General features: G+C 39.1%; 1 protein-coding gene across 1 annotated transcript in view; it reads left to right on the forward strand.

Moving 5' to 3' along the window:
- The first annotated feature begins 3,956 nt into the window (after positions 1 to 3,956).
- The window catches only part of CCDC129 (coiled-coil domain containing 129), a 96,839-nt gene continuing 75,348 nt past the window's right edge, over positions 3,957 to 25,447 (forward strand). The window contains exons 1-6 of the mRNA XM_012804331.1: positions 3,957 to 4,113; positions 5,355 to 5,403; positions 5,721 to 5,764; positions 20,664 to 20,715; positions 22,688 to 22,774; positions 24,897 to 25,099. Coding sequence (XP_012659785.1) covers positions 3,957 to 4,113; positions 5,355 to 5,403; positions 5,721 to 5,764; positions 20,664 to 20,715; positions 22,688 to 22,774; positions 24,897 to 25,099 — 592 coding nt within the window. The remainder of the gene's footprint in view (positions 4,114 to 5,354; positions 5,404 to 5,720; positions 5,765 to 20,663; positions 20,716 to 22,687; positions 22,775 to 24,896; positions 25,100 to 25,447) is intronic.

Raw genomic sequence — 25,447 nt, forward strand, 5'->3', positions numbered from 1 at the left:
TATTGTTTTTTCTAATTAAACATGATACTATAAGCAACTTCCCACATTAGTGGAAGTTCTTTATCCATGTAAGGATTAATGACAGTATGGTAATCAGAATAGAAAGATCTGAAGAGAGAGAAAGTATTAAGTCCCGCAGCGCAGGGGACAACATGATCCACCAGGAGGCTCACTTTGGGCCAAGTCAAAGTTGGCAAGAACTGGGTTCCAAATGGTCCTGGAGATGATGGGGTTAACTAGAGGAGCCCTCGGGTACATGCCATAACTTCTGCCCTGTCTATCCACTGGGCAAATCAAGGCTGCCACCTGATCTGTGGCTCTTTCCAAAGGGCTGCTCTGGGGGTCAAGTGAGTAGATGCCAAGGAAGGTCATTCAAGCATCAGAAAATCCATTTCCAGAAGCAGATTTGTTTACTAACTGGGAAGGCATCCACTGAAACAGAGGAAACAAAAGAGTGTTTCTTTACAAACCGGTCCCTGACCCTTGCCTTTAGCAAGGGTTCCCACTTTCTTTGGCAGCCTTTCTCCTGCCCTATGGCCAAGTACAACAGAGCTGGCAGAGTGCAGGTCCTCACTGGTTGTGTAAGCCTGGCAGCTAAAGTCAAACACACCATCCTGGAATGAAAGTTTGAGGACATAGAAATAAAGCAGCACTTTATCCAAGAACTCAAGGTTTTCCAGAGTTATATTTGAAAAAGCAGTAACTAGGTTAAAATCTGACATTATGATACAAAAGCAGCAATTTGAGTACAGTCAGCTGCTTAATAGCTCCTATTCCCTGAATGCTGAAAGCCTCTCATACAAAATGGAAACCCACTTTCAGCCGAGCTCAGTGAAGGAGTGAGATGATTTGGGGAATTTTCATTTTCTATCAGACATTATTCTTTTCTTCAAACCTTTTGATCTTTTATTAAGTCTGCTATTTCATAGATGCTGTTGAGCATAATTTCGGGATTTTCCTCCTTGTGAAATTTTTCAGTGTCAAAGTTAGTGCTCTTTTTATCTTTGATGCTCTCAAGATGCAAGGCACTGCCAAAGAGAACTTTTCTTTAACTTGGAAGACCCAAAGCCTCTGTGAAATTAAATAACTAAAGTTTCAGTGCAATTCCTAGGGGTTATTTTGTCTAGTGCAATAAATTTTAGTACACCAAACAATTCTACAGAGGTTACAAATGTAATCCAATATGTATTATTTTTGTCTTCTCATGGGAATTTTTATAATTTTATGATTGGTTACAGAGATTCCTAAAGTTACCTGGCTAAAATATTTTTAATATAGATACAAATTATCTACCTTTTGGCTTAATGTTTACCTAATTAGAATTTCTTAGTCTTTGCTATTTTAACATAAAATTAACAGTAATCATAATTGTCATTAATTTTTGCAGTAACTTACAATTATAACAATAAATGTGTATTTCTACCTCAACTGAATGATAGATTTTGAAAACATAAAGCATTGAGGAAACTGTTACTGCCGATTGTATCTAGAATGCTCACCTATATTTGAAAGAAAATATTTACATACTTATAATAATTGAATGGTTTGCCTTTTTCTAATACCGATTAGAAACCATGATTTACACGCCATGTGATCAGCAATTATGGGGAAGTTTAGGGATACTGGAAATGATGCTGAAATGTTCAGTTATTTGGCCATTTCTTTAAACTTGAGGAACAAACTAACACAAATTCAAGCATAGGCCATCAAAAGAATTTCATGAAAAAGTATTGGTTTGAACCCTACCTGTGCTATTTTACTTTTATACATGTTGATTTGACACCTATTATGTACCCAAAATTTAGTCAAATACCAGAGGCACATAAATGAGTAAGAGAACAGGGCTTGTGCTCTAGGTGCTTGTAGTCGGGGAGACTGAACAGTTTGCATTCAATCAGAAACAGACTATAAGCACCTAGAGCACAGCCCTGTTCTCTTACTGTTCAATCAGTTCAATAGTTGCTTTAAACTTCGGTATCCTGATCTTACTCTGCAAGGATGTTAATAAAGGTCAAATGAGATAATGGGTGCAACTGATAACTCTCCTGCCAGTTGCATAATGCGTTCATTATTATTCTAATTGTTCTAGACACCCCTAGGGCAGATAGTACAGTCATGGGAATGTGCTTGGAGTCCAGTGCCTGAGCTTGAATCCTGGATAGCAGTAAGGCTTTTGGGCATGCAACTTAATCCCTCTGCTCTTCAATTTATTATAAAATTATACTACAGTATTGCCCCTGGAATCCGAACGCCTTAGAACTCAAACAACTTAGAATCCGAACAAAAAATTTGGCAAATTTTGCCTGAATTCTGAACGCTTCTCAGGAATCCAAATACCCAGGACGTTGTTCATGTGTTTTTGTGCATTTGTTTCCCCAGTGCTTGGGCCACCCATATGCTTTGTCATTCAGTTCATTTCAGAAACTGTAATTTTATGCTTCTGTGCCTGTTTTGTGGTTTTTTTTTTTTTTTTATATGATAACAACTAAGTATTTTCCCATGGGTCCTAAAAAGCGTAATGAGGAAAGTAAGAATTAAAGGAAAGCTGTCAGAACTACAGTTGAAGTTGAGAAAGATCTCGCTAAGCACGAAAGCGGTACACATGTGGCTGATCTCGCGTCTATGTTCCGGATACTAAATTGACTGCATGATTATGAAAAATATAGAAGCTATCAAAGCAGCTGATGTGGCAAAAGGGGTTATAATGCAGACCTCTAGGAGATCAAAATGTATGGAAGAGATGGGCAAACTCCTTTTAGGTTGGATTAATGAAAAACAGCTGGCTGGTGATGTGATTTCTGAGACGAAAATTTGTAAGAAAGTCAATGTTCTCCACGATGATTTAGTGAAAGGCATGTCTGACACTAGTGCTCAAAATGAGGATTTTAAAGCCAGGAGGGGGTAGTTTGAGAATCTTAATAAAAAGGCTGGAATCCTTAGTGTGGTTATGGACAGAGAGGCTGCCAGTTCTAATTCTTCTAATTTAGAGACATCAGTTTAGTTTGTAAAGGAGTTTAAGGAATTTTTGAACAGTGAGGGGTATGTTTTGAAAGAAGTGTTCAGTTGTGACAAAATGGGCATTTATGTTTTTAGCTTTTTATAGTTTCAATTTTATTCATTTACATTTTCATTCAAATATTATTATTTTTAATATTTTACCTTAAAATCCAGTATATTTTGAAAATTTGAGTTTGTGGGACCAAGGAACATATAATCCAGTTTCTATTATTTTGAAGCAGAAAAATTGTCTTGGAACTTGAAACATTTAGAATTTGAAGGGGGTTCTGGAATGGATTAAGTTCTGGTTCCAAGGGATCACTGCGTTTATATTACTTTCTTCATTGACAATTAAATTAAATATAGATGTGTAGAATTCAGCATAGAATCTAGCACATAGTACCTATTCCATGGAGGTTAACCATTATTAAAATTCAGTGCAGTGTACCCCCAATTTAAAAATAAGGGTGTGCAGAGATGTTCACAACACGGTAAGTTGCACAGATGGGACTCAGCCAAATTGATCTGTTGCCAAAGCCTTTATTTTGCCCCAATATCTTGGGTCTCTGAAAATAATTTTATAAATATAACTGTTGGATAAATTTGAAGACTGTTTATTGGGTATGTCCTCAAGTCTAATTTCTTTGGTCTCCAGCCACATGCCAGACCATCAAAGTAAATCCTCCAGAGTGTAAATGTGGACTGGTGACTGTTCAGGACAATTTTTAATTTGGTCTCCAGCTGCCTCACCAGTGAGGGGGGCCCGTTTCACTGAGTTGAGACAGGAATCTCGGCTCAGGTGAGTGAGGCAGGCTCACGGAAGACTGTGAAGCTGGATCGCTCATTAGACCGTGAGCATTCTGGCCTTCTCCCTCTTTCGGAGCCAACCTGGAAAGCTGAGCTCATTGTCTCTGATTTCTTTGTGTGTTTAAGTCAGTTTGCAGAATTACTTTCTTACAATGGCAGAGAAGTCACAAGGATCTGACAGTCCGCAAGAAGGCCTGGAAAAGGGCAAGAGAAGGACCCTGAGGTCCACCAAGAAGGCGTGGGTCCCTTTGGACGAGCAGCTGCCCCCTGGCTCCGAGGAAAGCCAGGGTCTCCCCATTCCTACACTGGGTGAGAAGGGTCCTCGGGGTTTTTTGAAAATGTCCTGTGGTGGGTGGTGAGCTATGTAGGGTCATTTGGCTGGGGGAAGATGATTTTGGAACAAGGACTTGGGTGGGAATATACCAGTGTTCCTGGCATGATGCTGGAAGTGTCTCCGAAATGGGCACCTCTGATGTCTCCTGCAGACACTCAGAACGCAGACCTTCTTGACAGGAGTAGACCAACTAAAGAATGACCTCTGTTTCCTTTCCACGCCAACATCCCTTCCTCATAAGCCATGTGGGGTTCATGCTGGAGGCAGGAGGAAGCTTTACAGGACATTTTACTGAAAGGGCTCTTATTTGTTTGGTCTCTCTCAAGGCATTACAGAGTAATGAGTAAGAAAACCCTTTCCCCCACATCATGATGCACCTCCTGCATGCTTTGGCTTCTTTGCCCATCACCCAATTCATTCCATCCCTTCACAATAAGCACCTCCCAAGTCCACCTGGTGTTTTTTTTTTGTTGTTCCCCTGGTGAAGGGGAAAGCTCAGGTCCTCTGCTGTTTGGTTGGATAAAGTCAGAGAAAATCAGCCCAGAGTCCATGGTAGCCCATCAGAATGGAAACAGATATTTAACAGGACGTGCTGCCTTTCTACCCTCTGCTTTTGCCCGTTGGTGATTATTGAGTCCTGTGATAAAGATCCACCTTAAAAGACTGGTGCCTTTTTAACACAGGGTGCCTTTGGCAATCTGGGACTCTAGTGCAATTTGTCCCTGGAATGAATGCAAATTGGGTTTCTAACCTGGCAGAAAACTCCTTGCAAATAAACATCACTGGCTGGCTGCCTTAGGTAAATGTCGTGATTCAATAAGGAGAGGCTCTGTGGTGATTTATGTCCAACAAGAGAAATATAAAAGTTTCATTTGCTTTTTCACCCTTTGTACTCACACCAGGTAATTTAAAAATTATTCCATCATCTCTCTTGCTCTCCAGAGTTTTATTTTCCTTCTCTTTCACATTCTCTCTCTCTCCTTTAAAATGTTACAGTTTTTTTTTGCAAGTTTACACACACTTCTTTCTCAGGAAAGGCTGATCATGGAAAACAGGAGGTTTTGCCTTCAGGGGAAAAAAAAATGAATATGTGTATGGAAACATGTGACTAAACATGTAGGAAATGGAGCTATTGAACGGTGCTGGGAGACTAAGGTAGAGTCCTTTCAACGGGTTGTGCTTTGACTTACCGATCTGTTTCTTTTCTTCTTTGTAGAAGATTTCAAACAAGAAAGTATTCAACAGTGGCTGGACTCTGGACTCTAGTAAGTGTTTCTTTGTGCTTTATGCATTCTCTTTCAAAGATCCATGAAAACGATGTGGGCAACTCTGCCTGGACAAGTAAGAATTTTCATTTTAATTGGGTACTTGAAGAATTACCCTATTCTTGCAAAAGCTAAGTATCAATTTAAAAAGTACAAGATAGAATAGTATTTTAGACCCTGGCTGTTCACTGGCTTCCAAAAGTCCCTCTTAATAAAACTTAACTCTGCATTTGCTCTCATCAGTTTAATGAAAAAGCAATTTAGTATAATTGATTTACACACATTGTTTAACTCACAATACTTTTCTTTCTTTATAGTGTCTCTGTAAATGAAAACTTTCCGCAAGTCATTGACCACACTGGTAAGACAAGAGAACTCAGAAGCGGTTATGCTTTGTGGAGTTGTAGAGGGGATACGTTAAAATGTCCATGTGAATAAATCTTCCTAAAATGAGAATTATCAGAGGCTCCTAGAAAGGCACAAACCTCAAAAACCATGCATCGTAATTCCTTTGCTTGACCTAGAAGCCTGAGATTCAGAAATGATAGGTGTTTACTCAGCAGCAGGTTAGAAGCTGAAACCAGGGGTCAGCCAAATCATCAGACAGCTCAGACTGTGGCAGGAAACTCGCTGGGCTCTATGAAGTCATTGGCAAGGATGTAATTATGGCCATGACATTGTTTCATTTCCCTTGTACTATATTTACTTAGTCTCTATTTTTTATTCTTAAAATTACACGTATATCATCTCTTTCTAATGTTGTATTTGTTCTCAGGAAGAACAAATGCCAGGAACTGATAAGAACATTATAAAAAGAAAAAGAAATGTAATTATAAGTCTCACAGTTTCCATCTTCATTAAACAAAATTCCATATTTTATAGCCTCTAAGACCCCTCAATTATGAAATGTACTTACATTTTAAGTACCACTCAGAAAAAAACCAAACCTATTGACTACAAGACGTACCCTTATTTCATAAATGCTAAGATGTGAATAAAGTATGTTTTAAAATTGATGAAATGCCACTGTGTCTTAAAAAAATGACATAAATTAGGAGTTCAATGATTACAGGGGAAAATTATTAGTGTAAAAGTCACTTTGCTGGTTTTAATTATTTCACTTTCTTCACTGCCATCTTAAATTAAGATTGACCACTGGCTACAAACAAGTTTACATTGGGATTTTTCCCCCCTTTTAAAAAACTAGGTATATCATTAAAATTTCCTTCCTCACCAAACTGCTTTATTACTTTTAAAATTCCACAAACATAGAAATCTCTGATTTTTGCTAAAAATCAAATTTAAGGACATCTCTTTATAATAGTTTGGGCTAAAAAAAAAAAAAAAAAGCAAGACTTTAAGGAATGTACTCAGTACTTTATCCTCATATTTCCTCTTGCCCTGGTCCTGGCCAGAAGGCTGGCACTAGTTTGGGGGCCATCGGTAATTATATTAAAAGCTTTGCTTCCCAGAAATTGAAAATAAATCATGGACCTTCCTTCTCTGAACCCAATCAGTGAACTATAAAAGCACAGACAGGAGGTAAAGACCTGGATGAAGAAAAGGGCTAGCACCATGGCTCTGAGATCAGAAATGTACGGTTTCTGTTTGCCAGGTCCTTCATCTTCAGCAAGATTTTTAATAATAATGGAATAGCTTCTTACGGGTTTAATTGAGCCTTCACTTTTACCAGGCCCTTTCTCATCGATCATATTTTAAGCTCCGTAAAACCTGCGTAGTAGCATGGCTGGTTCTCATTTTTGTTTTGCAGGTGAAGAGTCTGGGGCACCAGGGGTTAAATGCTGTGATTTTTGGTTACAGATGGTTAGAGGCAGGTGGAGGAAATGGAGGCCCAGCCTTCTATTAATAGTAATGCCCACGTGTGCAGCCTCAGCCACGATAAAAGACTCACACTGAGCGTGGGGTAGACAAAAGCCACTAGAAAGGGTGCACACTAGAATAGCGCCAGAAACTGGTGACCTGGCCAGGGTGGCAGGGAGGAAAACCTGAAGAAATGAAAAGGAATTGAAGAGGAAAAAGAAAAGTTGTGATTCCTAGAGAGAAAATCCTGGCAAAACTCAAAATCCTGCTAGGATGTAGAGTACGTTAGTTAGCTAGGGTGGCTATAAAAGGTCACCACAAACATGGTGACTTCTAACAACAGAAACTTACTCTCTCCCAGTTATGGAGTCTGGAAGGCCAAAATCAAGGTGTCAGCAAACCTCATCTCCTTCTGATGGTTCTAGGGAAGAATCCTTCCTTGTCTCTCCCTAGCTTCTGGTAGCTCCTGGTAATGCTGGCTGTTTCTGGCTTGTAGCTGCGTCACTCATTCCAGGGCTCTGTCTCCAAGTGGCCTCATCTTATGTGTCTTCTCCTCTTCTTACAAGGATACCAATCCCTGGATCCAGGACCCACCCTAATCCAACATGATCTCATCTTGACTAATTATAATTGCAATGACCCCATTTCCAAATAAAGACACATTCTGAGCTTCCAGGGAGAAATTAAATTTAGGGACACTAGTGAATTGACTCCAAGTGGAATTCATTCTGAGGGCAATTTCCTTAGTGTTGGCTTCTGAGGCTTTGAACAGTAAGTGGCAACAGGATCCAAGTGTCTGTCCATCTTATAGGTGACCCAGTGGCCCCTACAGAAAGCCTTCTCGTGGGCCTCCCAGCCTTGGCCTGGGCCCACATAATACAGATAAGTAAAATAAGAATTTGGTGGGCGTCTTCCTGATTCCCTGCTGAGTCTTGTGATGGCCAAGGTGGGGCTTGGGCTTTTGTGGCCTTCATGCTCCCTCCTCTGTGGCTACCTAAAGTCTCTTTTTTACTCATCTAGAATCTGATTGGCTCATTTGCACCTTGTTCACCACCATTATGCCAGGTAAATCCCCTAACCCTTAGCACTGCAGCCTCTTCATCAGTATGACTGTGAGGAGAAATTAATGCATATGGAGGATGTCCATGATAGGCATACATTATCTTGTTTACCAGACCATTTTTGAGGTGAATATTATGGTTATTAAATTTTGCAAGGAGGAAAATGAGGCTTATAGAGGCCAAGTAAATTGGCCAAAGTCTCTCATTTAGTAGGTAAGGGAGTTGAGATTTGAAATTACAACGATCTGGCTATACAGCCATGCTGCCTCTCTAGAAAACTAATATAATTTACTATTTATGTTGTGCATGGAAATCCATGGGAGGAAAGCCCTGTGCTGTGGTTTGAGACCTCTAAAACTCATGTTGAAATTTAAACACCAATGTGACAGTATTAAAAAGTGGTACCTTTAGGAAGTAAACAGGCCCTAAAGGCTCTCTGCTCTTATGACTGGATTAATGCCATTATCATGATACTGAGTTAGTTGGGCTCCTGAGAGAGGAGCAAGTTGGAAGCCTGTGTTCTCCCTGTCACATGTGCTTCCATTCCTTTTTGTTTTACCATAGCATGACATGCAAGAAGGCTCTTACCAGATGCAGCCACTTGTTCTTGGACTTCCCAGCCTCCAGAATCATGAGCCAAATAAACTTCTATCGTTTATAAATTATGCAGTATGTGGAATTGTGCTTTAGTTGCAGAAAATGGTCTAAGACACCCTATATCAGCATCCTTGTTGGAAAAGTCAAAGTATGAGTGATGTGGGTGGGTGGCATTTCCCTCTCTAGGGCTTCTGACTCTTCTACACTAGCCCTCTGGGACCACAACAATCCTCTAGAATGTAAAGTTTTTCATCTATGTAACTGATTTTTTTATGTCAATCAAATGCCTATGGAAATGAAAAATGTCCACATCTAGATCTTAAAGTAAAAAAAAAAAAAAAGAAAAGATATGTTAAGCTGATCAAAGGGTACAAACTTATAGTTATGAAAATGAAAATGTTCTAGAGACCTAAAGTACAGCATGGTGAGTATAGCTAAAATAACATAGTATATACTTGAAATTGCCTAAGACAGTAGGTCTTAAGTCTTCTCACCTCAAAAAAAGGGGGGGAGCAGTAACTGTGTGAGGTAATTGATATGTTAATTAGCTTGATTACGATAATCATTTTACAATGTATATATATTTCAAAACAGGTTGTATACTTTGAATACATATAACATTTTATTTGTCAATTATACCTCAGTAAAGATGGGAAAAGACAAATAATTCACCTAGAAAATAAAAATAAATCATTCTCTTACTATTTCAGAAATTTTCAATTATGAGAACTTAAAATCTTAAAAAAATGATATGACTGAGAAATTAATGTCTAACAACTGGAAAGTACTCAGGTTATTGTGCCTTTCTGAGGTTCACTAAGTTTCTGATCTTTATACATTTCTGATCTCCGTACACTGCAGACTCAAAAGTAATAGTAGAATTATATAATTAGTAATTATTATTTATCAAGTGTTTATTATTATTAAATATATTAAAACTGTTGCCAAGTACACCTCAAACAAAATAGCAGGATGATTAACTTTATTATCTATTGAGGAAGCAGGATACTCAGAAAGGTTATAAAATTTGCTTAAAACCACACAGCCAATAAGATGGAGACATGATTTGAATTTAAGTCTGTGTGACTTCAAAGTTCATAATCTTTATACTGAAAAACTGGTCTATATCTGATGACTGTACACTGGTGTAAATTAGCTGCCATTAATTCCACCTCTAACTTTTCCTTACTTTTGTGAGCCAATCTTGGGTGGAAGAGAAAGATGTTCCCTACATGTAAGGTTAATTTCAGGATAATGTTGCACCTGTCTCTTCCTTTTAGAACTATATTTAATTAATAATTTTTCTTTGAACTAAAATCTACTCTATAAACCTCTAGGTTTCATACTCCAAAACTGGCATAAGTTTTGCCATAAGTTTTGCCAATTTTGGAGTATGAAACCTAGAGGTTCATTAAGTAGATTTTAGTTCAAAGAAAAATTATGGATTAAAAATAGCTCTAAAAGGAAGAGAGAGGTACAAAATTATCCTGAAATTAACCTATAAATAACACCAAATAAGAGTTATTTGGAATTTGGCTCAAGTCTCACCAGTCTGTAGATACCAATTAGGTTACAATAAAAGCAGTATCAAATTTGATGGATTATTATTGACCGATCTTGGTGTCACAGGGTTTATTTGCAATATATCCTTTGTAAGTATTTCTGAGAGTCATTAGATCGCTCATCTAGTTTCATAAATGAGTCCCCTTCGACTGTCTCAGCTATTACTCTACACACAGACAAGTCATTTAACACTTTTCAAACATCATATTCTTCTTCTGCTCCTCTGGGCACCACCACCATAGCCTTTGAGTTTTTGTGGTGCTCTGTTTCTTGCAGAATTTGTAGAAGCGCTCGTTTACATTACACTGCATGACTCTATCACCTGAGGTCTTAGGTAGCATTGCTAGTATTCTGTGTTACCCATGACAGAAATCTCTCAGCTTTCCCCTGCAGCCCATATCTCTCCTTGAGCCTTAGATTTAGGATAGAGACTGGAGACTAGAGACTAGGGATCAAACATGTTATCAAATCTATTCCCTGGCCTACAGGAACACAAAATTTCTATCAGATCCCATTTTATTCCTTTCTTTGGTGTATTTAGAAATTATATATTGAAGGCCTTTTACAAATCAGGCTTTCCTTTATGACTGGGGACACCGAAGAAAGTAGGTACAACAATGATAGAGACAATAAGCAAAGAAATCGATGTGTAATGTGCCAGGAACACAGGTGATATGGGAAGTCATCTCAACTAAGGTTACCTTTTAGCAACTATCTGAAAGAACTGAAGGAGTGGGGTATTTATTTTCTGGGAATGAACTGTTTCAGGCAGATGAGATAGCAAAGGTCATGGGGTAGAAGTTTGCCCTCTATATGCAAGGATCCCTGAGAGGCTGAAGTTAAATAGACAAGGATGACAGTAGAGGGCTAATAGTTAAAGAACCACCCAGAAACCAAAAAATTTAGGGTGATGTATTAAAGCATCCCTATAAGTATGTGGTCTTTTGCTCAGTGTGAGAAGGGAATCCTTTAAAATGTTTTATACCAAGAAGCGGTATTATCTTGGTTCCTCTTAAGGAAGAAATTCTGTCTGCCCTTTGAAGAATAGAGTGGATAGGGCTGGAGAGGGTAATAGCAGAAAGCCCAGTTAGGAGGCTGGTAAAATATTTCAGATGAAAGAGGATGGAGACTTAAACCAGTATAGTAGCAGTTGTTGTAGAAAGAAGTGTTGGATTCTGGATATGTTTGAAACGTAGTCATGGCAGGATATGCTGGTAGACTGAATGTTTGATAAGAAAGAAAGAAAAAAATTGAAAATGACTGCAACAAATTTTGCCCAAGTATTTGGGAGGATAGGTGGCCATTTATTGCAATGGATAAAACAATAAAAAGATCAGGCATAGGGGAAGAGATGGTAAATTCAATTTTACTCATGTTACGGTTTAAATTCTTCCTAGATAGCCAAGGAGATGCTTTTGAGTAGAAAGTTGTAAATACACGTCTAGAGTTCAGGAGGAAAGTCTAGGAACAGATATAAACAGTTGGGACTAGTTGACGTGTGCATGCTACTTAAAGCCAGAAGATCAGAGAAGTGAGTCCGAATAAAGAGGAGGCCAGGAAGACCTAAAAAATCAGCAGAGGAAAAGAAGGGGTAGGACATGAGGTACAAAGAGAGCAGAAAGAGAAGAATCTGAAAGGCCAAGGAGTCAGTGTGTTGGGGAGGGAGCGGTCGACCTCCCCAGCTGCTGCTGAGGGGTGCCTATGAGGAGGATTAACAGCAGGCCATCAGCATTGACAAAGGAGGCAACGGGGGACCCTGAGAAGAGCTATTGCAGAGGAATGGTGGGGGAGAGATCCTGATTATATAGCTTTTAAGATGGAAAGGGAGTAGAGAAAGTGGAAACAGAAAATTACTTTGAGGAATTAAGAGGTGAAAGGGAATAGCTAACTGAAATAACAGCTGCTAGAAAAGGGGAGATAACAACATTTTCTCTTTGGGAGATGAGGGCCATTGAAGCACAGTGTGTGGGCTTGTAGCCGTGACTGATAGTTGAGCTGAAGGGAGGTCTGTGGCACCATCCCTGGTCTTCTAGGAGCTATGGGCAGAGTCTGTACACCCCTGTGGGCCTTATCCTCTTAGGGCTTTGATACCTTCACCAATGAAATATTGCTCACCTAAACTTACTTGCTGATAGAAATTACATGGGTTTCTCCCTATAGCTATGACAGAGACCTTCCCTTGTCTCTGTTAAATGGGGTATAATCAGGTTATAGATGTCTTAAATCCTTCTTTCCATATTAATTTCAGCAACTGTAACATTTTGGGCAGTTTCCCTTGCTCCTTGCATGCCAATTCTCATTAAAGCACTTCACAAAGGATAGTTTCTTCTAACACGTATTAGGGCATTTCAGTTGATAGTCTGACAATTTCCTTTTTCAGACTCTCCAAGGCATTATCTGCTCTAGGTCCATGGATGACTTACAGGGAAGATCCTCACAGACATCCTGCAACTTCTTCCCATTTACCTTTCCAAGAATCACCACCCCTGAGTACAGATTAACTCCTTTTATTGGTCACTGACTGTGCAAGTAAAAATGTTAGATTGTCACTTTGGGTGAAGTAAGGATCCACAGACTTTCCTATAACCACAAATACACTAGGACATTCAGAGCCTCTTTGGACTCAATTGTGGGGTCCATGGTCACAGGTGTTAAGGTTGCTCTTATCCAGGCTGCAGACTCATTCTTAATCTCTGATTTCATATTAAAGCTGTATATTAAAATGTCTGGAGAAAGCATCAAGTTCATAGTGCTCATTCTTACCACCAGAGAACAAATTAACATCAGTACTATTGGACTGGATATGCATTGTCATTATAATGCAAGGATTACATTAATAATGTGAGGCTCGGTGCCTGTAGCTCAAGCGGCTAAGGCGCCAGCCATATACACCAGAGCTGGCGGGTTCAAATCCAGCCTGAGTCTACAGAACAACAATGACAACTACATCCAAAAAAAAAAAAAATAGCCAGGCATGATGGCAGGTGCTTATAGTCCCAGCTACTTGGGAGACTGAGGCAAGAGAATCGCTTAAGTCTAGGGGTTGGAGGTTGCTGTGAGTTGTGGGGCGACAGCTTGAGGCTCTGTCTCGAAAAAAAAATGAGAGAGCACTGTCATCATAATGTAAGGATAAGATACATACAATGAAGGGCAGTGCCTATGGCTCAGTAGGTAGGGTGCCAGCCCTATATACCCAGGGTGGCATGTTTGAACCCCACCCAGGCCAAACTGCAACAAAAAATAGCCAGGTGTTGTGGCAGGCACCTGTGGTCCCAGCTACTTGGGAGGATGAGGCAACAGAATCGCAGACGCCACGACACTCTACTGAGGGTGATACAGTAAGACTCTGTCTCAAAAAAAAAAAAAACACGATGAATGCACACTTTACTCATAGGCTCATATAATTGGCATTTGTTTAACAACGCATCTAAGTGTAACTATGAGTGAAAAGAAATAAGAAGTAACTCCACAGTAAAAAGACAGCTTCTGTCAAAGATGTTTGATTCCAGTTACTACTTAAGGGGTGGCTAATTCATTGGCCTTCTTTACATTTCTTCTCCAATCCAGAGAGACATCCCAAAACAGCAAACTTATTTCTTTCCAGTAGGACTTGGTTACATGATAAGAGTTTAGAAAATCAAAAGCTAACTTTTGTGGAGAAGGTCACAAAAGAGAATGTCAGTGTAAATCCTATTAAATATGATAGGGGTTCCCTTGTCACTTGTCAAATGAAAGCATTCCGAGCAAAGAACTGTTCTAGGTGAAGGGTACAAAGATTTAAAATATATAACTTTTGATCTCAAGAATGTCGCTCTGATATGTTCAGGATCACCACAATTCAAATGTAACCTATACAACTTTCCTACAAGACCTTCTGATCTGTCCCTTCTCATTAAATTCTTAGTTTTTTACCTTTCTTCATAGAATTTCTCCTGTCTTAATATTTCCTATTCTATTCATCCCTTGCCCTCCTTTTGAGGCCTAATCCAAGTCTCATATCCTTTATCAGACCCTTTCTGATTTTCGTACTGAGATTCAATCTCTCTTCTGAACACCAGTGACATCCATTTGGGGTCACACCAAGTTGTGGTCAACTTGGCCACTGCTGCCTCAAATTATTAGAGACATGATTTGTCTCATTGACAAAATGGGAAATGCCCCTGGGGCAAGTATCATCTCTAAAATATCTGATTTCCCCAAACGTGATAAACAAAAAAATTTCAATAAAACATCATACAGATGATATTTTCAGATTGGGAAATCTTCTCAAAAGAGGTGAGACTTGAGCTGGTCAAAGAAAGAGGGATATGGTTTTGAAAACACAGAGGCAAGAAAAATTAATTTTTTAATAAAAAATTAAGGAAGCAATAAAAGTTTGAATGAAGTCTCAGAACTGAGAAGAAAACTAAATGTGCTCAAGAAAGCATAGGGAAGGTAATCAGACTAGAAAAATGGTTTCATGCTAGGGAACAACGGTGGAAATTTTTCTGTTAAATGGGGTGTGATCAGATTATAGGTGTCTTAAAATCCAGAAAGAGGAAATCACACTGGAAGTCCAAGGATGAATTGGCACAGAAGTGTCATCTCAGGTTCTCGTTCTACTGGATAGGTGGCTGTAACTGGGTCTGGGATGAGCAGAATTTTGACACCATATTTTTTTTCACCTAAAAAGAAAATCAAGAATAATTTATGAAATCATTAGTGATAACTCTTGTATGGGCACTGTTGGGGAATTGAAGCACGAGTGTTACCCATTTGCCAGCTCTATTGTTGTGAGTTCTGAACTCACTACAATGCAAAGAGAAGTGACAGATTTGGTGTTATCCTGACAATGGGAGAGGGTGTGCACACTGGGAGGAAGTTCATAACAGAACTCAGGCTTAAGGTGAAAGAATTTACACTGAGGGTCAGCATGGTGTGTGGACGAAGAGTCAACAGCCTCTGGAAAATAAGCAGATACATGGGAGAAAAAAGAGCAAAGCATTCCAAGTGGCTTTCAGCTTTTGAGCACGAATGTCAGGTGGAATGTAAGGGTATTTTTTTTTACAAATACGAATATGGGTTAATAATTTGCCAAATAAGACAAACAAACAATGTTGACTGCTTCTACTAAGTGTCCTGGTCATGCAGGAGTTAAATATATGGAAAGCTGCAGAATGCTATTATTTTTGAGTCTTGCAAAAATGAAATTTGATTAGTCTATTGGACGATATTCCAAAGAACCAAATGTCTTCCATGAATCAGTCAGAAATGCTTAGGAAAACCAAAATAAAAAATGCTTTCTAAGCCAATAAAGGTGCTAATTAGTGCCTTCTGCATATCTAACTACATCTTCCCCAGTAATACATTTTGCAGGGTTAAGTGTGGTGTCTGCTGCTTCAGATGGCAGAAGTCCACCAAACAGTAGGGAGGGTGGCTAGAGACTCAAGTATCTAAAAGGGAATCAGAACTGGCATTTTAACCCGTGGAATGGGATGCATTGAATAGAACAGGGAAAGTTTTTTTCTCACACTTTAATTTTCCTCCATATCAACTCTAGGAAACTTGGGGATAGTAGGACTTAATTTTTTTTTTAATCTCTCTCCTTCCCCAAATGCTTTTAGAGAGTAAAATCTAATTTTAAAAACCTAACAATGGTATAATGGAGGGGGAAAAATGAAGGAAATATTAGGACCAGCCCGTAGAGAAGTGAGTGTGGAATTGAGGAAGACCTCTGAGCAGAGCTCTGTGCAGGGAATCAGGTACACATGTGAGGACCCACCTTTCCCTGGGACAGCCTCACACCTGGTGTCTGCAGAGACGTGGGAGGAATCTGGGTACAGGAGCAGTTTGTCCATTGGCCGTGGCCTTGCCTGGGTGTGAGATTCTAGCTCTGATTAGAGGCAGGAGACTCACATGTTTCTGGGAGCAAGGCAGGTGATGGCTAATGAAGGAATCAGCCGGAAGGGACGGCAGAGCATTAAAGAGGACGTTGCCTTCACAGACCACTGCCCTGAAGACACCTGGGCCAGTGCTGCCGGCTCATCCAAGTTTTAGGGAAAGTTTAGATATTGCAATCCCTGCAAGAACTGGCACACTGTGGGCCACCAGCTTACACCTCCTTATTGGAAACAGGAAAGGGAAGCAGCACCCCAACCCTGACAAACCCGTCCTAAGGCCATGGGAACTTGACCTCACACATTAGCAAAATGGAAAACCAAAGCAGAGCGACCCTCCAACAGGAAAGGAATAATGTACTACTTCACCAGCTGCCCTGTGCAAGACTCTTCATTGCCTGAGTCCAAATTGTTGGAAAGGCCAGTGGCTGCTTCCGCAGTGATCAGGCAGCAAACACAGAGTAACACTGTCAAAATGCCACTCGGTCTCCCGGGACCAAGAGGGCTAGAATGTAAGGTGGAAATCAAGCAGTAAACCTAATTAATTTTTAATAATTTTGTCACAATTTTTAAAATGAGGCTATCTTGTGAGTTTAAAAAAATCATATCAGCTTTGTTTGGCTTGGTTTTCTCCAAAATCTAAGCTCAGCAGCAGAGAAGGCTATTATGTCTGAATATATTGGCTGTGGATCGACATTTGTGTCATTTTCATCAAGATGAAGAAGAAAAAGTACAGGCATCTGGGAAAGAATGTAAATGCTATATTTGTACATCAAGGAGGATGGGCTTCAGGTGGGGGGAGCCCCCTAATGGTCAGTAATGGCTGACCTCCCAGGGTGCTGGCTGTGTGGGGAAAGTGAGAGGCCCGTTGCACAGCTGGTTCTGAAGCTGTGTAAGGCTTTTGTGTGTGTTGTCCACTTATACATCCCTAGGAAAACATGTTACTTTAGGAATTTCTTTTTCTCTTGGAGGGGACCCTTGGTTTCCTGGCATCCAGATTGTTACTGAACAACAGCAGACAGAGGGGTGTGGTCCCTGGAGTGTAGCTACTAGATCTGTGTGGGCACTAGAATTCCATGAAGAAGCCCCCCCTGGATGAAGACTCCAAATTCTAGATAACTTTATTTTCTTTTCTCTTTTCTTTTCTTTCTTTCTTTGTTTTTTTTTTTTAGATAGAGCCTCACTGTAGCACTCAGGCTAAGGTGCCATGGCCTCAGCCTAACTCACAGCAATCTCATACTCCTACTGCCTCAGCCTCCTGAATAGCTGGGACTATAGAACCCTGCCACAAGCCTGGCAATTTTTCTATTTTTAGTAGCGACAGGGTCTTGCTCTGGCTCAGGCTGGTCTAGAACTCCTGACCTCAAGTGATCATCCCATCTCAGCCCCCCAGAGCACTAGAATTACAGGCATGAGCCACCCCACCTGGGTGTAGATGATTTTCTACAAGGACAGGGTGTTTGAGAACTCAGCAAGCCTGAGCTAACTCTTGTCATCAATGTCTAAAAATGGATTATTTCTGCTCAGATGGTTTGAACAATTCACAGTGGCTACAATAGCAGATCCCTGGCCTGGATGTACACATTTATTCACACATCCAGGAAATCCAGGGCAATAGCAGGCAGGCAAACAGAAAAGACCAAAGTGGTGCAAGAGCATCAGTACTAGCAGAATGTGCCACCACATGTCCTAGGACTATAGAATGTTTTAGGAGGCAATAACTGCTCAGAAATGTTCCAGAATTATCTAGATAAGATAAACCAGGCACAAATGAAGTCTTGCTTTGTGAGTTGCATGCAACATAGTGCATAGAAATGGGAGAAATAAAAAAAAATACTTAAAATTATAAATATTAATTTTATCTTCATTTGGGCAACTTATTTAATTCATCATGGTATCAAGTTATTACATGACTACCTAAAAATTATACTGTGCTTGCATCTATGATATGTTTAATAAGGTAGCAAATAGGCTTTCACTTCTGTGACAATTTCAATCAATTGCCAGTGACGTTACAAGTTTGAGAAGCTCTGAGATTGATTTGTATTCCCTGAGCAAGAGTGCAGCAATGAATTAGCCATGCCTGCTTACTAAGGGTCTTGTGTGTTGAATAATTGACAGTTTTCAAGGTCTGGATCCTGAAGATGCCTCCTAGGGTGAAGGAATAGCTAAAGGGAAGAACACTCCATGCAGAACAGCTCTCTTTTTATCTATTTAAATTAGTAGAATTTTGTAAAAGATTTCATATGATACTGGAACTCCTCTGATATTCCATTTTTGGTAGTGACTCCCTGGAATGTTTTATGAAGTAGTTATATATTCACTTCATGTTAGCAGCTTCTCAATTTTAGATACATACCCATGCTTATTCTGTTCTTCTCAAAAACCCACTCATGAAGTGTTTTATAAACAAAGGATGGTCAGTAATTTAATCTTTTGTGATAATTCTAATCAGTTAGTGGTGACTTTCCTGAAGAAGTGACAGGAAAGTGATGCAATTGATTAGAAAAGATTAATGATGTCTGCAATGACAGGCATAGCACGGAGGCCATATATATTTCCACTCTGTATTTAAACTTCAAAAATAGATTTAGATTTCTTATCCTATCTGTCTCTTGTGCTGACAGAGTTCCAATTATTTTGTAGGGCAAAGACATTTACTGTATCTATTCTCTCACTACCTCTTTAAAGTGGAGTCATGTATTCTAGATTCAGAGTTAGCTAAGGATATGCCATTCATTCACACCACCCTAACACATCTCAAGTCTCTAGATTTCTAGCTAGTCTTATTTCTTTCTGTTTTGTTTTTCTTTCTTCCTTTCTTTCTTTTTTTTTTTTTTTTTTTTTGGCTTTAGGTAAGGTCACTTTAAATTTTTTTCTGAAAACCATGGGTACATATATTCCTATCTCCATTTCCAAAATTTGGCACTTAGAGACAAATTCGCAGATGCCTTGAGATCTCTTCATAGGCTCTGTACAGAGATAAGAACCCTGGCCCTTTATTATTTTCAGCATTCTTTCATATATTTAAATCACTCAGGTTCATTTTTCCAAAATTCCTTCCAACCTGTATTGTATTTCTTATGGTAAAAACTTTATGTTCTCATGGTTGTACAGGGCAGCAACACTTCCAGTTTTATACATGTCACACATTGGCACCCAGAAGAGCCACAGGTGAGAGGCAATGAGAAGACTGGTGAAACTTCTGAGGAAGTTGCCTGTATTCTGAACATTCTGTAGGTCTTAGCCACGTGTTTTATTTTAATACATGATCCTATTATTGCAATGGCCTCTGAATCGGCCTCAAGGATAACTAATATTTATTTCCTCCATTCTGTGCTTAGTGCCACTATCAGCCATTCAGATGCCTTCAGCATCATCTTTCTCTCATTTACTTGTTTGCTCAAAAACTTTCATGGATCTCCCTGTTCTAACACTTACATACAAACTCTTCCTTCTAGCTTTAAAATAAGCTATAGGCTGTTTGGTTGATAGTGTGGTGTGACAGAAAAGTGATAAATTAAAATAAATTGTAGCATCTTGCTGGCCACGAGAAACTAATGTCTCTGAGCCTCAATTTCCTCTATATTTAGTGGAGATTAATAATACCTATCTCATGGATTTACTGTGAGAATCAGAAGAGATTGTGCATGTACCATGCCGAGCATGTTATCTTGAACAAAGTTTGTTCTAAATAAATAGTAACTATTATTGCTATAATCAATAATAGAAGACTAATAAATTCCTACATATATGTCTTTTGGCTGTATGATCATGGGCTCATTACTAAACTCCTTACAGAAATTTAGGAACAATGAGGATAAGTTCTAATTATAACACTATTGGAAGAATTAGATGATACAAATGACTGGGCAATGTTCAATAAATGCTAGGTCCTTCTTATATTCTTTTGCTTAACCCTCCCCTACTTCCTCAGCATTGTGTAATGGAAGAAAGCTTCCCAAAGTGCCCCATGAGCTAATCACACTCCCCTAGCACTATGATCTGCACTTTCTATAGATAACATTTTTCTCTTCCTCAAGGGCAGTGCCTCTTTTCCTTCTATCAAATTCTCCCCATTATTAAAAATCCAGAACAAATACCACTTCTTGCCACTGACTTCCCTCTTCTTTGAGCAAGTACATTTCTTCAAGCGCTTGTCGCATAATTGTCCATTAATTGTATTCTGTCTTGTCCACCACAGAGACACGTTGTAGTTCATACCAATACAACTTTGGATATAGAATCAATTCTACATTGGTTGGATTGGGGACGAGAAGATTTTCCACAGGATAAAAGAAAATTAAGTTCACCTCCACCCTTTTGCTTGTTTATGTTGTAGTTTCTTTGCATGAACAAGGAACGGTTCAAATGACTGTGAAAGACTACATGAGGTAGGTAGCACAATGATTGTGACTTACCTGCAATATTTTAAAGCCCCATCTTTGATAAATGCAATGCAAGTGAGGAAGTTTCTTAATAATTCCACGGATTTGGGGGTCTTGCGAAAGGTCAGTAATTTGTCCCCAGTGTCTAGAACACTTTCAGTAGCTTTAAGAGCACTGGAAGTATCTTAAATGTCAAAAAGGGGTAAGTAGATTAAATCAAAAAATGCTGACTTCAATGGAAATTTAATTGGAATCTATGCATGAATGACATTCTGCTATGGTGCAGTTGTTCCTAAGGACATGTTCATAAAAGAGTTACATTTTCACTTTGTCAATGTTATTATTCATCATTCTATTTACTGGACAACAATAAATACAATTTCCAATGTTAGGCAGAAAGCAGTGAGAGTATCCTGGTGCAAAAAGAGGTCTGGTCTCAAAGTATGGTGTTCAAAATAGCAGCATCTGAGAGCTTAACAAGAATGCGAATTCCTAAGCCCCACCCCATATCTCCTTAACCAGGAAATCTGAAGGGAGCATCCAGAAATCTGTATCTTTACCATTCTGTCAGATGAATTTGAGACACACTGGAATAGACTACAAGCTCCTTGGGCTCAGGAGCTCTGCTTCTCGTGCTTTCTTCACATTTGCATTTTCAGGATAATTCCAAGTAGTTGAAAACAAAATAGGCAGTTCTGCAACCCTACTACCCCTCCCAATCCACACTGAATATGGTATTTGTCAGTGTTTTCCCCTCACAGGACTGTTGATTCTACTATTAGAATCATGGAGCTAAAAGGAACCACAGAAATCTCTTGAGCAACCCTCATTTTATCAAAGAGAAAAACAAGAGCCAGTTTCAATGATCAGCTTGTGCCCATATGGTTGATAGAAAAGGGACTACACTGGATTCTTCTGGATCCCAGGCCAGGCCTGCTTCTAGGTGGCTCTGCTGAACATTACAAAATAAAATGCAACCCTCAATTCCAAAATGAAAAATAAATTCTGGCAGACCTAATAAAAACTGAAGTGAGACAATAAGTGAAAGGGAGTCTTTCTGCCTCTCCTCAAGACTCCCAGCAAACCCAACTGTCTGTTGAAAGCAGAGTTTTTATAATCCAGAAACCCACACATTCTCAGCCTTAATGAAAGGAAGTAGTTAAACAAAGAAGAGTCAGGGCTTAGCCATCACTTGAATAGGGATAAAACTAAGACAATTGAGCCACCCAAGGAGGATAACTTGGTCACCTTGGGAATGTTGATGTTTGCATTATACTCTGATGAACTGTAATTTTGTGCCAACTAGCTATTACATTTAATGGGGCTAGATGTGACCCAAGGTAGAACTGAGCTATGGATGAGAGAATGAAGAAGAAACTGACCTATACTGTAACATGTTCTATTGTCTTTGAAAGAGCTTTCAAATGTCTTACAATGCAGGCCTGTTGGATAGAGTGACTTGTTTTTCCAGCAGTAAAGGAGTTTGTTACCATTGCATATGGATGGCCACAGGAGCCCTGGAGATGGCACTTAGAGACTGTTAGCCATGCAGCATGAAATCCTTCCCTACTACCAGACTTAACGTGGAGTCGCTTCAGTGGCTGCTCACTGTGCCTCTTTCATCATGCAATTTTAACTACTTGCCGAAAGTTGGTGCCCAGTGAAGCTGTGTTCCTGAAAGGTTCCCCAATGATTTGCCATCTGTCAAAAGTGAGACACTCTGCCACCTTTATAATGAACACTAGCAGGCACCTAACACTTAAATTCTCACATCGTCTGTAACACAGTGCTCAGGAAAAGGGGGCGCAGCTCCTCCCTCCAAGCTCTCTCTTCTTCAAAGGTGTGGCTATTTGGAGATTATTATAATAGAAACTAAGAGGAAATGCAAATGTTTCTCTGGAAGGAAGAGCTTTGCAATGACCTCCCAAGGGACCATCTAAATCAACACATCTCATTGTTGGTATTTTCTCCACTGTAGATCTTTGCATCAGTTTTCAGAAACTCCCACCCTATCCAGAGGGACCAGTTTCAACTCTTGCCATTCTACTGCAAGTATGCCACAAAGGTATGTAATTTCTAGGCACTTCACATCCTGAGAAATCCTTCTGTGCAACAATAGATTTCATGAAATTATAAATAGGCACTTGGTGAATGAATGGATGAAAGAATGAATAAAAGATTTCCAAACTCCAACTTGCCGGAACATTATTAAAGAGTTAGTAAAATTGGAAACAGGCTAAATATCTGTCAATGGAAAAATGGCCAAATAAATTATTGGCCCATTCATTTTATGGAATTTTACATAGCAATAAAATTATACAGAGATATGCATAACAGCTTAGAAAGCTCTTCAAGTCATATTTTTAAGGGGAAAACGCAAGATGCACAAAGATCCATAGATTATGTTGCTATATATAAAGCAAACAAGTAAAAACCATAAAGTATATATATGCGACTACACTGAAAAATATCGGGAAAGATACACATAGATTTAACAGGAAGGGGATTGAGATTGGCGAGAGTAATGACAAAAGGGAGAGAGAGCCTTTTGTCTCGTAATTGTTTGCAAAGTCAGTGTATTTTGTGTATTTTGCAAAGTCAGTGTATTTTTTTTTGAAAAATTCAAAATGAATTAAAAGGTTAATGGTATTTTCATATCATATGAAAATAATTTAAGATGTATCAACTGATAATTATATTCTTGGTCATGAGACTGAAGCCTTTGGAAAGGAGGAACTTTGTGCCATAAGTATCTAACGTAGAACCTTAGGACATGACAGATATTCAATAAGAATAAGAATTTGTATAAATGGGTAGGATAAACATTTGTACAATGAGGTCAATATGCTCATAATAACATTAAATATTTTGTACATGATTTAGAGTTTTTTTCTTCCTTGACTCTCACATATTAAGGTGTCAGTGTAATCAAGTGATTGGTATTCCTGTTTCTCCAGTTCATTCCAGAGATTAAGATACTCAAAACAAGCCATCTCCACTTCACATTATGAGTATTAGTGTGTCTAAATCTATTGCCGGGTATGGTGAGCAGTTAATAGTAAGCTAATTGTATATTTCAACATTGCTAAAGAATAGATTTCTTACATTCTCATCACAAATGTAAGTTGGTGAGGAGGTGGATATGACTGAATCTTTCTACAATGTATATGTAGATCAAAACAACACACTGTACCCCATAAGTATACATACTTATTATTTGTCAATTAAAAATAGATTTATTTTTAAAAAAGAAAAAATCTGAACATGATCCTGATGGTGTCTGGTCAGTGGGGCTGCTCAATGAGACTATTGGCAGCAGTTACTAAATGTGTGAAGGGTTAAATAAATGAATTATAATTAATTCAATTAGAATGATGAAGTCACCAAAGTAAAATTCTCTAAATCATCTCAAAAATGCTCATTAGTATTTAATGTAAAGTAAAAGTAAAGCGAAACATCAACAAAAGAACTCAGCAAATCTTGTTGAAAGTTCCGATTCCCCCAGAATCCATGAAATGGTCCATAGTATGGTACCCCAGGAGAAATTTAGAAGGGAGTTGATATACAAAAAATAGAAAATCCAGATAATTGGCATTTATCATCATAAGTGCCAAAATGAACTAGAATATCTTGATGAAAGCATTTTTTCATTTCTTAGCTGAGTCAAAAAAAAATCTAGAAAACACAGCATATTTTAATCCTACCTAGAGACTTAAAATCATTGTTTGTAAACATCCATCCTTATTGTCTGTATTTAATGGTATCTTGGATAGATTTGTGTAGTTGAGGATACCCCAGACTGATACTCTTTAAAAATATTCTTCTCTGAGTCTCATTCAGTTTCCTTTCTTGCTTTTATTGCCCAATTCTTTGTGGTTGGCAGTGTGCTGCCTCTGTCTGGTGCTGTCCCATTGTCTTCCCATGCTATCTAACTTGTTACATTTGCCTATTGTGAAATGGAAAGTCAGTTAAATAAACTTACAGTATTGTTTCTGAGTAGGAGTGCTGGGTTGTCCTTTAGGAACATAAATATGAGTGAGCTTTATTATCATAAATGAACCATAATCTTCTTAGTGGGTTCCTCTTTTGCTTAATATCTGGGAAATTGGGTGGGTGAGGTGACTAGAAAAAAATAGCTTTGGGTTGTTAGGTGTTACTAGATAAAGAGATTCATGTTTTTATCACAGCATTCCTGAATGGCTGGACTTTTGGGAAAATGATCCAGTGGAAGTTCTCCTGGCTCTGGGGTTTGGTGCTGATGAGCCAGACATCTGCACACAGATTCCAGACAGATTCCTGGGTTGTGTCTCAGCCGCCAGAGGAATCAACATTCATGTTTTTCTTGAAGCTCAAAAGCAGCGAATGGACATTGAGAACTCTAACTTGTATGGTAAGTGGGTAAGTAAGGACCAGGTGGTGGGCACATCTCAGCAATGACAGTGACTGATTATGTGGGGCATGGCAATAGAGGGGATGGGTCAGGAGATGGTGTGTGGTAGCATTCAAACTTGCTAGGGCAATGACTTAAAACAGAAAAGTTTTAGTTCTTGACCACTCTGAAGTCTGACGAGGGTTGTTTATATGTTTGAAAGAAGGGCATATCTGATGGTGTGTATGTTTGGAAGACGGGGATAGCTGTTGATGTGTATGTTTGGAAGAAGGGCATATCTGATGGCGTGTATGTTTGGAAGAAGGGCATATCTGATGGCGTGTATGTTTGGAAGAAGGGCATATCTGA

Source organism: Otolemur garnettii, unplaced genomic scaffold, assembly GCF_000181295.1.
Source record: "Otolemur garnettii isolate 467f Iridium unplaced genomic scaffold, OtoGar3 scaffold00028, whole genome shotgun sequence".
Lineage (NCBI taxonomy): Eukaryota > Metazoa > Chordata > Mammalia > Primates > Galagidae > Otolemur > Otolemur garnettii.